General features: G+C 39.7%; 1 protein-coding gene across 8 annotated transcripts in view; it reads left to right on the forward strand.

The window, feature by feature from the left end:
• Positions 1 to 13,637, forward strand: part of KLHL32 (kelch like family member 32) — a 137,919-nt gene that overhangs the window by 88,932 nt on the left and 35,350 nt on the right. Inside the window, exon 6 of one of the 8 annotated variants that reach the window (XM_054722059.1) lies at positions 11,134 to 11,213. The exons of the other annotated variants lie outside the window; for them this stretch is intronic. Within the exon in view, the coding sequence (XP_054578034.1) occupies positions 11,134 to 11,213 (80 nt within the window). The remainder of the gene's footprint in view (positions 1 to 11,133; positions 11,214 to 13,637) is intronic. 8 annotated transcript variants of the gene reach the window in all.

Genomic DNA, 13,637 nt, shown 5'->3' on the forward strand with positions numbered 1-13,637 from the left:
AACTTGTACAAACTCCTTTTTTCATCCTCAGGAGAAAAATAGATTAATTTATTGAAAGTGTTAGTCTCTTTCCAATAGAAATGAGCCTGTGGCCCATATCCTGCATCACCAGATTATTTCTATGGGAATCCTTATGAGGCCAGGTGAGTGCCCAGTGACCATGTGTTCATGCGAGTTGGCCATGGCAGACCACGGTAATTTCTTGTTCTGGGCATTCTAAGGAAGGGATCTGAACTTAGCTGTGGAGTGGCCTAGAGGCTCTGGAATTATTTATATTCCAAAGAGACGTCTGGAGAAGCCTTGACGTTTATTGTTGAATACTGACGCCCTTACACCCTGCTTCTCCCACCCCTGTCTCCAGAACTTTTGCTACAAGCAAAAATAAAGAACACCTCGACTTGACACACCTGGAAGAGAAAGGTGGCCATTCTAAGATAGTAAACAGGGGAAGCATTCATAAATAAAGGTATTTCATGGGCTTCTTCTGTGCCCATAATACAGAACAATGTGTTCTCTGTGGTGAGGTTCTACTCTTTTAGTCTGACACCTCCTCATTATTTGGGGTGGCACATTGGAGGAATGAAAACAGATTTCAGTTGGTAGGCAACATAACCAGGGAGAAAAATAACTTCGGAAAAAAATCCTCAATGGGTTGTAGAGATAGATATCACAGATTTTTTTACATGATTCCCCTGTCTATAAGAAGGGTTATAAGTCAGTTTCCATAAATGGCACAGATCTTATGCTACAAGAACAGAAGCTAAAAAGAGCCCTGCCAGCTGGAGGCTAAATGCACACATCTCTTTTCCTTCTTCTTCCAACACCATTTATCCCCCTGTACCCTCCTCCACCTCCACCCACTTGCACAGATCTATTTAGTGTGTGTTCTTGTTGAAGAGAAATGCCCACACGTCACCTCCTCTGGCCACACAAGGAAATCGGTAATTGAAGGAGTGATGGACGGTGCGCTGAAGTTTAAATGTTTTAGGAGGACCTATCTTCTTAACACTTTAAAACAAGTGAGCAAAATATAATTAATTTTGATTAATTCATTTGCTCTTAATATAGCTTTTAATTTGTAATTCTATGTGAATTACATTGTGATTTGGCATTAATTATACTAAATTGACTATAAGCCAGCCAATCACAATAAGAAATTACCCATAGCTGAAAGTAAGACTGAAACTCTCCATCCAGAAAAGACTGTGCTTAGTTAAGAGGCAAATATGTAGGCATCTCTCTCGTTGGCTATGAGAATGGCGCTGAACCTGCTGAGGACTATAAACCATTTCTTATTCTGCCCACTGTTGGGAATAAATATAGGCTGTCCCCCCAAAAAGCATACACACATTTTGAATAGTTAAAAAGACAGTGTTTACTAAAATACATTTCATTTTCAGAATTGAGCCATCAGCTGTTACAGGGTGTATAAATTTTGGGGGGACACCCTGTATGTATACTCAATCTTTGGAGTGAAGTTCAATATAAAGGGTAAATAATAAAGTACACTAAGAGGTGACTTATCAGGCTTGCCAGGTCCTGAAGAATCTTGTTCTTCTCATCTCGTATAAGATTTGGGCCAGGTAGAGGGCCGTGTAGTGCTTTAGAACGGTTAACTCCACACCTCTTGGATTCTAGGGGTTAAAATAGGCACGTACCCAGGTTGGCCTGTTGTTCCTCCCCATGCTCTGTGAACCAGCTAGGAAATCCTGTTTTAAATCCTATGTGCTGTCAGTGTCCCGAAGCCAGTCCTATATGAAGGCAGTACATGAACTGCCTTCTGGAAAGAAGGAGGCTGTGCCTTGGAAAGCCGGTACCAGGCGGGGATGGCACATGTGTCATTGGTAGAGCTTGCCGGAGGTGCCTGTGCTCTCACAGGAAGGGAAGTGCCGGCTGAGGATCATGGTCACTTGAGAAAGTGGCAGGAGGCAGGGGTGGGTTTGGAAAATACTTGTGTTTGAAGCATTTGCCAGACATCTTTCTTTGAGAATTGTCTCCTAAAAAACAATCAAAACGAAGCTTTGTGATCCTGCAGAATGTCATGTGACAGAGTTAGCATATCCTGCTTGAAGTGTATTTACATGTAGTTTAAACTATGGGAGTTTTGTACATTCTGGGTACACTGGTTCAGCAATGAAGTAATACATTTTGCTAATTTGTGTATGGTAAAAAAATAACTATTTTTTTTACTTTGTTAATTATGCATCTCTATCTCAGTATTCCAACACACAACCTAGCAAATAAAATGGCCAACGTTTTATGTAAGCATTTCGAGTAGGGAGGTTAAAAACTACCCTGAACCCTCAGCCAACAGCCACCCCGTGCCTTATCTCTTGCACACATGCAGGTGGGGTTTACACCATACCCACACTTGCAGATAGACACACATACATGTGCTTATTAATCTTGGCAGCTGAAAGAATTTCCTTTGTTTTGCGGTACTAACTAATCATACTCTCGTGATTGGCTGGTTGATCTCAGGATTAAAGGAGAAAATAGAAGTTAGAAGTTTATTTTTTGCAACCCCGAATGTATATATCCCATTCATCACTAAGTTTTATAAGGATGTTCATGTCTGTAGTTTGTGGACAATAGCTGCTGTATGAATGCAGCTTGATATTGTTTCCAATTTCTCCAAAAACTCTTTATGATACATTTAGCCTGTCCTATTGCAGATTTTTTATTTCTTTTCTCACATATTCTTTCTGATATATCAGCATTTGAGTTGGTGGGTTCCAGCCCCTTTCTTACCCTTGTAGTTCCCAGTATGGCTTCATGGTCTTCACCCACAATAACCCCTTTTGATCCAAGCCCTCTGATGGATGAGTTCGTTTGAGCCGTTAATGCAGGGTTCTTTGAGAACAGTGAGGACTTGGGGCAGAGGAACTAGTATTGAAATAAAAGGAGCAGCAGGGTTGAGAGAAAACAGTTACAGATACTGTATGTCTGCCCTGGGTTTTATCTTCCTGTCATTTAGAATGCCAGCGGAATAAATGGGTCTGTTAATCAAACAGCACTGAGAGGTTAGGTCATTGGAAGCTTTTTAGTCATTTTGTGCTTTTCAAGAGGGAATTTGTTAGAATTATGCTGAATACCCACTTAAAGCCTCAGCTGATAACCCTACCTGTGTTTTATAACTCGGCACTGTCAGAACTCATAATAAGTCAAACATTCTTTCAGTGGTGCTCATAAGGGAGGGAAAAAACCCCACACATTTAAGAGTAATTTCAGATTGTAAATGAAAAGGAGAGGCACGACTGTTCATTTGCACCAATCATGCCTTCCTTTCATCGGCTCTGATTAGGCCTGGTGCGGTTTCATCAGACCCCTCCATCACCGAGCTGTCACTCCAGCCGTCTGTTGATTGAAAACAATCAAGGCTCTGAAGGCACAATTATTCTGACCCTTTAACTAGAGGCTGCTGTGATAATGAAAGGTTGATTATGATAGTTTGTGCCTCTTTCAGTTTGCCAAGAAGGTTAATTTGGGCATCAGACGGATGTTTAATGGGCGCTTGCTGGCTACACTGAGGTAAATGAGAACGTGCAGTCTTGGATATTGCACGGATATAGTTTGGCTGTCAATCATTGTCATTTGGAGTTTGTGCCTCACACTCCGGAAATCACATTTTATTTTTTCCTTGGGATTTAATTTATTCTGTGCCCCGAGGAAGTTCTTTCACTCGGTGACCTTCACAGCAGCTTTCTCTGCCTTTTTTTTTTTTCCTTTTGGCTTTTTTTCAAATGGAGCTCAAAGGCACAACACATCTAGAAGAGCATTTTTCTTTCATTTTCACTTAAAAATGGAAACTTTAAAAATCCATCCTTATCACTGCCTTCCAATAGAGCAAATGTTTCCATTCCGTTTGTGCAGTGGGGAAGCAGAAACGCCAGGGTGCTTTGGCCAGTGTGCTCATGCAGCAGCTCACACCGTCGTTCTGCAGTTTCTCACACTAACCAGCAAGCGTAGTCAGTTCCAAATGGGCACACACGGAAGCGAAGGCCCCATTCTCCTCACAGCTGATTTTTGCATTTCTGGTTCCAAGTGCAGCATCTTACTCCTCTTCCCTCCTTCTTGGGCAGTATGGGCGGGGGTTGAGGCAGGGACACACATGTGTGTCTGTGAAGTATGAAGGTTATTAAAAGTTGCAGATTTCAATTTGTACAAATCCAACACCTAATCTTGCTGCTATTTGAAGCACAGGGTAAATAAGATGAAGGCACCTAACAATGCTAGTGTTTACAATGTGCAGCTCATTACAATCCTCCTTTATGCATACCCTTTAAAAAAAGAAAAATAGTGGAAAAGGAAAACCTCTATTTCTGTCTCCAGGCTGTGCGGGGTGGTCTCACAGATTAGGCACCTGAAAGCTAGACTCATTGTTCTGCTTTTTCATGTATGTTGTCTTCATTTTCTTTTCCCCCAGTGAACATTCAGCAGCATATTTCTATCTGCCTTGGTCATTTTGTCTCACAGTCAATTGTAAAGCAAGTAAGTCTATAGATGTCAAAGTGACAGCATCCTAATGATTACAATTTTACATCAAGTGTTCTGTTTTCACATTATTTATTTTTTTGCTTTTAAAAAATGCTACTTGTTTTTGAATGGTCAAGAGAGGCATGAAGCGATAATTTAGTCTCACCTGAGGAGGCTCCAAAAATGAATTAAGTCATTGAATCCAGTTACTGTTTTTATGCAACCACAGTGCTGTTTCATAAGCCACAGTGATGTTTAAAATGTGTACTTAAAAATAAATGGTGATGGAATGAGACTTGAGTTTTGGTGGCAAACACACAATAGAATATGCAGATGATGTATTGTAGAATTGTATACATGAGACCTATATAATTTTATTAACCAATGTCACCCAATAAATTCAATAAGAATAAATACATAAATGATAAAAATTAAAAAAGAAAAAGAAAGAAATGAGAATAGGATTGTGCTATAATCTCACCCGATTCTTCACCACACCAGACCAAGAATGTTTATTTTTGTCTAGCTGCATGAACAGCATGTATAAAATAGCCCTCAGGAATACTTAGTAAAGTTATTGATTAGTTATGTCTTGTTTTGTTTAAGTATTGGGAGTAAAAAGTAATTAGGAGAGAAATGTGTCAGTCAACTCGATCAGTATTGTTTTTTGGGTATTTAGAAAGTAGTGTGAATTTTCATTTTAATATTAACAATGTCTTATATATGACAATGAGTGATTTTATTTTATAGATTTAGTATGCTTGCAAATTAATGGTACTCAAGCAAGGACTGCTTTTTCTTAAAGGAAATACAACTATTATTTCAAGTTGTTTTTAGTATAAGCCTAGATTCCTGCCTTCCCCCAATCTGTTCTACCCTTTATATCTAACTGTGGAAAACTAACGTCCAGAATGAAGGACTTTCTTATGTCCTCTCAAGTCCTCCACCTCACAGCCACCTCGGTGCTCTCACCTGATGCTCTCACCGAGGCTATATCCCTCAGCAGTGATGCCCCCCTCAGAAGGCCCCACACTTCGCCTCCTGGCATGTGCTGGCCTTTCTGCTCCCAGGGCTGGAGCTGGTCAGTAGGTCCAGTTTTGGTTTCCTTTTCAATCCTCCCATCTGCCCTTTCAAATTCCCCTGGCTCTTCATACACATTGTTCCTTCTAAGCTGATAAAGATGTCTCAGATCTGTGATTTCTCCAGATTGCAGTCTCCTAATTCCCATTTATCTGACATTCAGCAACACTTGTGGGTTTCCTCCTGGGTGCCAGGCACTGGGGCTGAAACACGATCCTTCTCTCAATATAGCCATTGGAATGGCTACTGCCTACTCCTTCCTCCATCCATTGCAGCCTCCTCTTCCCTCACGAGTCTTCCGAGATTGTCAAGGCATTGGCTGCCCTGCCCCGGGCCTTTCTGTCCACATCTTCATCTCTTCCTTACATCACTCTTATAGCTCTGCTCTTTAGGCCACTCCCCCACCCCAAAACTGATGAATAATGGTGCTGAAGAGTGTATCTTCTTTGACAAAAATATTACTTGTGTATTATAATCAAAAGTGTTGCAAGGTGCGAATAAAGGACTCATTGTTTCCCAGTTATTTATATGATGACGAAATGAAGTTAGAGAATGCAGTGTGAAATATTCTGTTTGTTTAAACATCGTAGCCAGGCTGAAATTCACATAGTGACGAAGGTTGGCATCATGTTTGTGTGTATTTTCTGCAACTTACTGCGGGTATAAGCCCTGCTCCCCAGCCCCAGCCCACCGGCTCCATCCCTTGATAGGAGGGTCTGGCCCCTGACAGTTTTTAGTCATGTGCTTCAGTTAGCAGGCTCCCCACTCCAAGCTCTGCACTCCGGAGCTATAAATTAATGTTTAAAGTGGCCTTTGAGGATTCTTTTCTTTTTTATTTGGAGGCTGCCAACATGAAACCTTCAATGCAGCTTACTCGTAGATACTTCCTGGACCTCCAAATGAATCATCATACCCCTTGTGTGAAGAGTTCGACTTTCTCTGTGTCTGTGGCCTTAGCAGCTGCTTGAGCCTGTGAGGTCCTTTTGGTCCTAAAAGTTTAATTTCAGGAGGGAGTATGTGTGTGGCGAACCTGCTATTGGTTCATTATTATTGAATTCGTTCATAAAGAAATAGTCAAGAGCGTGATGCTCTCAGGATGCTCCAGGGCATGTTTACAAATTAAACAGCTTTTTAAAAAAACATAACACTTATAAATGTACCAGCAATATTTAAAAGACCTATGAGGGAATTGGTAACATAGAAAGATGGGTTTAACTTGTATCTGAAAATCTGCCTACAGTAGGCTGAAACTTCCAAATTTGTGGGATTTTTCTTTCCCCAATTCCATATTCCATAAGTATATTTTACAGGAATACATTAAGACCATCGAGGTCAAGAGTAAGCCTTGAGTTTTATGAACTGAATTGAATGGCAAGTAAGAATATGTATACTTATTAGAATCTTCTTTCTCATCAAGTAAGTTCCTGATACATAATAGACACTCATTAAAAATTTGAGAAATAAGTGAGTGAAAAAACTAAAATAAAAGATTCATAGTTATATCATTTTCCCCAGAGCAACAAAACAAAATGAAAAGTAATCAACTCAGACAATCAGTCATTATTTTCGTTTTCTTAAGACAGATAGTTTTGTGGGGTTTTTTTTCCTTGCTACTAAGTTAAATGAGTTAAGATTCGAGGGGACTCGGACATAAATTCAAGTATTTTTAATAGGAAACTCAAGCCAAGTAAAGGAACTAAATATACACTAAGTGTTATGCAGAGATAAGTAGATTTGTGTCTATGTCTCTCTTTTCATTCATTCATTCATTCATTCATTCCTTTATTCATGCTTCTCTGACTTCGGATTTAACAAAGCTGCAAACCTTAAATTATTGAATTCATTTGTATGAAAATAGGCTCATCATAAGGGCAAGTTTATAATCTGCATCAGATAATCTGCCGTATTTTTATTATCACTTTATAACATGTGAAGTATTTAATACCTGTGTAGCACGTTTCTATTAACTATAGTAATCTCTCAAAATCTACATCAATATTACACAGTAATGTGCTGGCTTTATCATGAATTCAAAAGGGTAATTGAATTGAGGATTAGCTCCATCTCTTGGTGGTACGTTGTAATTACATTAATTCTGTATGTTGTCTAAATGTCATATTTTACCAAACACTTTGACATGGTATTCAGTCTTGTGCCATAACTAATATCATCCTTGCTTTACAGATGATGAAACAGCAAGTTGTTTGTCTTTTTCATAACTGCTCAAACACATAAAGTTGCAGAAACAGATCTTTTGACATCAGATCCTGCCTCATTTTCACTGTGTCACATTCACCTTCATGGGCATGTACCAATTAGTGGTAGGAAAAAGCATCAGGATGCCCATGGCCATTTTGGCTGACTTCACCCTGATAATGCATCCTCATTGCATGAAGTAGCTGGGGAATTAATGCAAAATTATGTAAGCCATGTGGGATCAATTTAGTTCCTGTTTCCAATGGGATTGTCTTCTAATGACCAAGCTGGTTTTCTCTCATTTTCCAGTGTTGTTCTAATCTGAGCTTCATATCTCCCTGACCACATGTTAAGGCCCTTTTACATCCAGAAGAACATCATATATAAATATGGTAGACACTAACATTTTACTGAGAAGTCTCATATCTTTAGTCCAGCATCAAGTAATACTCTGACGCCATCAGTGCTTAGATGGATAAGTGTTATCTTTTGGCTCAGAAATTATTATCTGATCGATGCTTCCCTGTCTCTGAATCTGTTTTTGTTCATCAGTTTATGTTGTTCATTATTTCCCATAGATGAGTGAGATCATGTGGTATTTTTCTTTCATTGACTGGCTTGTTTCGCTTAGCATAATGCTCTCCAGTTCCATTCATGCTGTTGCAAATGGTAGGAATTCCTTCTTTTTTACCGCAGCATAGTATTCCATTGTGTAGATGTACCACAGTTTTTTGATCCACTCATCTGCTGATGGGCACTTAGGCTGTTTCCAAATCTTAGCTAAGGTAAATTGTGCTGACAAATCATAAAGAGAAATATAATTTAAAAAAATAGAAATAGACCTATCATTGACCAACTGGACATTTAGAGCTCACATGAGATTGTCACCTGAGCCCTCAGGCCAGATTTGTACTGTGGAATAGAAAATAAGAAAAAGAATAGAATAGAAAATAAGAAAAAGGGTAGAAAACAATACTGATTGTAGGTTCAAATCCCAAATGCTTGGGTAAATAAATGTGAAAATAAGAGTCCTGCAAACTCAGATTTAGAATGTGAAGTAAACACACAATTAAAAACACTATATATCAGAGGGAAGGTGGGGGTGGCTGAGTAGGAAGAGATTAACCAAAGAATTTGTATGCATATATGCATGACCCATAGACACAGACAATAGTGTGGTGAAGGCCTGGGGGGTGGTGAGGGTGAGCCAGCAGGAGTCAATGGGGGGGGGGGGGGGGGGGGGGGGGGACTGGGGGGGGGGGAAGAGGGAAGGAACATATGTAATACTTTCAACAATAAAGATAAAAAAACACTCTAAAAAATAAATAAAAAAACCACTATGCTGTGGAAATGTGCATGGGATACTAGACACATTGATTAATTTTGGTTGCTTCTCCCATTAATAAGAAATTTGGAGGATTCTACTTTATTACTTTTTTGGTGGGTCCATAGGTGCCATATATCCTATAGGTTGAAGAAACTTTCTCATCAACTCACTCATTTTACTGATGAGAAGCGAAGTGACTGGTCAATGTCAGCCATGTACTCATGCTGCTCTTTGTATTGACTTTTCAGAAATCAGTTTAAATTGGTGGCCAATTCTCATAGGTAGACAGGACATTACAGTACACTAACCTCATCTCTTTTCCTATATTTTCTCTTCATCTTGATATACAATGTACCTTTTAAAAATCCTCTTTTGTTATAAGACTAAATCCAAGGACAACCCAGGTCACTTTTTATTTGTCCTCCTAAATACCTGGAGTTTAAATGTAGCAGGCCTCACAGTCGTTATTGTGATTCCTCCAGTCCTATGTGTTTGTCCCTGTCTATGGGAAGGAGACACCCTTGGCTGCAAGGGCTCTTGCTTTCAATGCTCTGCAGTATGTATTTAAAAAATATGAATAAAGATGATTATTAGGCAAATATTTTATTCTTTCAATTCTTAATTAAAAATAATTTCAAACAAAAAAGTTACAGTAATAAAAAAGAGTACAGAGAAACCCATATAATTTTCATATTACCTTATTTGCTTTATCATATGTCCTCTCTCTCTAGATATTTATTTATCTATCCTAGATAGATAGATAGATAGATAGATAGATAGATAGATAGATAGAATGTAGATATATATAGTAGGAGCATATATACAGGATATAGTATTGATATATATAGTAGCAGAGAGGGAGAGAAGGGGAGGGCACTGTTTTCTGAGCCATTTGAGAATAAGTTGTATACATCAAGTTTTGTTTTGTTTTTAGATCTCTAAAAAACACCTCATAACTGCTCCTCTTCATGGAAATCTGTAGTAAATCACGAAGGATTTATATAATCTGAAGAGAAACCAGAATATTATCAGGCACACATTTTATTCTGAAGATAAAAATAAGAACATTTGTCTGTCTCCCAACTTTATAAAGTTTTAAATGAACAATGAAAGAACATATGTTATTATCATATCTGCTAAGCTGAACATTCTTTTAAAAATCTGTCAGGTCGTTTTTTTCTGATAGAACATGAACCCGGGGCCTCATCAGATTTGATTCTACTGAAATGTATTTCTTAGAGGAAAAACAGCCTAGGTGTCTGACATAAGTCTGTAGTCAGCTATAATGGTTAATGTGCAACCTCCCTTCAAAAATCTGTTTTACAAGCAGAATGTTGACACGATTTTAATTATAGCACTCAAGTGAGCACTGATATAATTTTTAATATTCCTCCATGGTAACGTTTCCATTGTTCTGGTGGAGGAAAATGCTCTGGTCCCGAGTCCCTAGTTTCTGGTGCTTTTGGATTTTATAGGTATGTTGTCTTTGTGAGAATGTTGTCTTTTTGAACAGAAAATTTTCATTTGGTCACAAAGAAGAGAATATAACTATAAAATTTGGTGCATTTATTTATTAATATGAATTGTTCTCTCTATGGCAGTCATGATTCTGGTTTAATATGTCACTATCTGGACCTTGCATGACTCACCTTAAAGGGATGAGCTTCTATGTAGTTTAACCTCTGCTCACTGGCTCTTGGAGAACTTTTCACATTCATCATCTGAAGAAGCTGTGTGATAATAAAATGGTATATTGCTAAAGTTTTATGCTTCTGTTTATTAGAATTTAAGGCATTATAAAAATAATCTATAAAATAGTCAATGCAACTTCCCTTGGAGGGCGTACATTAGAAGATGGAGAGTATGCTTGCTATCCTTTAGAAACAAAAAAAATCCTGTCTAGGCATTGTCCCTCATTCTATTAAAGCGCACTTCTGTGGCTTCCCACTCCTTGTTGCCCAAGAGTTCTTTGACATGCCTGGCACTTTGGTGGAGGTTCAGGAATGCCAGGTCTCTGTTGGTTTGCTCTTGTGCCCTTCCTTTATCCCTTTCTGAAATTGTGGAATGCATGCTGCCTTATGGGCACCGAGGGGAGACTGGTGCCCTGGTGTATCTCAGTGGCATGACAGGACTGGCAAGGATATAGCCATGTGTGCTCCTGCCACAGGGAGGGCTCAGTGTGCCCCTACAGCAAAGCTGTCTGCAACCAAGTTTTAAGTAGGAAAACGATTATAGCTACCCCTGGCTGAGAAGCGCGGAATAAGGCTGTGGGCAAAAATACCAGTCTTTGCTTATTCAGCTCTGGCTGAGAAGTTCTGTGAAATAGTTATTGCTTTCAGACAGTGCTGTGAGCACTTTATCTTTTGTTAGTGTTGGTTAAAAAGATCTGATCACTCATCTGATGAGAACTGCTTTGGTAAAGGGCATTTACAGACACAGTTGACACTTGTACATTGTGGGGCTTAGAGGCGCTGACCTCCCATGCAGTTGAAAATCCACATATAACTTTTGACGCCCCATAACTTACTTACAGTTTTCCCTTAGTACTCATGGGGGATTGGTTCCAGGTGCCCCCAAGGATACCAAAATCTACAAATGCTCATGTCCCTTACATGAAATGGCATTGAACAATGCATACAATCGGCCCTCCACATCCATGGATTCCCAACCGTGGATCAAAAAGCCCTGTCTTGAGATGCTTGAACCAAATGTACTCTAAAGTTTCTTCTTGCCCTAGTATCTTATTATTTATTTGAGGGCTTAAAAGACTACAGTGGTTACTGCATTGCCAAGAATCTCAAAGAGAGGTGGCAGCACCAACTACCTGAGGGAGTAAAACAAGAATTGTGTGTACACTGCATGCCGCCATGTGGAGTTGAGAGCTTATGAGGGCTTTATATAGGGAAGCTACAAAGATGAGATAATAAATTAGGAAACTGAAGCCTGTGATAGATAAATAAAAATATATAAGAATTGACATTATTTGTTCAAGAGCAATATGAGCAAGTAGCCTGAGAATATCCCAGGAATTTTCAGTGTATGCAGCAAGTATTTATAGCCAACTACGGACCAGCCCCTGTTCTCAGTGAGGACCTGAGGATGAGATGAGTTAACGCACAAATAAGCTGTAGCAAATGCTTCCTCAGGGAGCAGCAGTTCTCCACTAGGGTAAGATAAACTAGATTGGGTCAGGCAGGGTGCTCGGGTGATGCCCCGTGGTCCTGGGAGGTGACAGTGCCCTGTGTTTCAGATGGTTAAGGAAACATCTTGCCTAAGGGTCACCTTTCCTAAGTACTCTTTATTGTGTCCTCCCAGACTGAATCCTTTATTTATTTCCCGTTCTTGCTGGCTTTGTCACCAAAATGTGGGAGATAAGACTTGGCACTGAATGCTCCATTTCCCTCCCAGTCAATATATGCTAGAGTTTAGGGTAATGGGGTTGTCATCATACCAGGATAAGTAAGATAGAACAGGATTTCAACCTTCCCTGAGAACATAACCATCAAAATACACTACAAAGCGAACTGTGTCTTTGGATTCTATGATGCCCCAACGATGAATCAGCCTTCTGCTTACGGTGGTCTCTAAACCCCTTAGACAGGCTCCAGCATTCCCTCCGCCACCTTGCCTGTAATGCAGCATGGCAGGGACTAGGGAGTGCTAAGGTGGGGTTCACAGGGGAGAAGTGATTTTGACGTAGCCCATTGTTTTAATTTTTTTGACAGTGCTTTCATTACTTGGAGAAATAAGAGTTACCCATGGTTTTAGTGTTTTTTTCTCTTTTACACTTGCAAAAAAGTAAAAACAGTACAATAACACTATTATATTTATTTATCTATTATCTATGACTTGCCTTGTGCCATCAGAATCAGCTGTTGAGTTATAGACCTTCATAGAACCAAGGTCTCAAAATATGCTGCCTTACCCATAGTAAGATCTTACCCACATCTTACTATGTAGGAAATATGCTGTCTTACCCACAATAATAAGCTATAAGTATCCTGTATCTTTGCTAAAGCATCCTACGTAGACATCATTGATTTAAACCTTCTTAAATTGGAAACAACATACTTAATTTACTCTAATAAAGCAGCAATTTGCTATTTCATGAATGGGAGGGAAACTGTCTAAAACTTTCCTGTTCAAAGGGTGTTCTGTGGCCCAGAGCATATACATCAACTGGAGACGGTTAGAAATGCAGACTCCCGATCCCCTCCACCCCCACCTATTGAATTAGAATCTGCATTTTGACCAGAAACCCCAGGTAATTCTTGCACATTTTAGGTGTGAGAAGCACTGGATTTAAATCTATATATATATAAAAGCCTAAGTGACCGGCTGACTGGCCAACTGGCTGACCGGCCGGTAGCTATGATGTGCACTGACCACCAGAGGGCAGATGCTCAACACAGGAGATGCTGAGCAACAGCAACTTTGCAGAGTGCCCTCTTGCACCCCGGGACCCCTCAGGGGATGTTGGACTGCTTGTTTTGGCCTGATCCCCACAGGCCAGGTCCAGGGACCCCACCAGTGCAGGAATCCATGCACCAGGCCTCTA

This window comes from Eptesicus fuscus, chromosome 10 (genome assembly GCF_027574615.1).
Source record: "Eptesicus fuscus isolate TK198812 chromosome 10, DD_ASM_mEF_20220401, whole genome shotgun sequence".
NCBI lineage: Eukaryota > Metazoa > Chordata > Mammalia > Chiroptera > Vespertilionidae > Eptesicus > Eptesicus fuscus.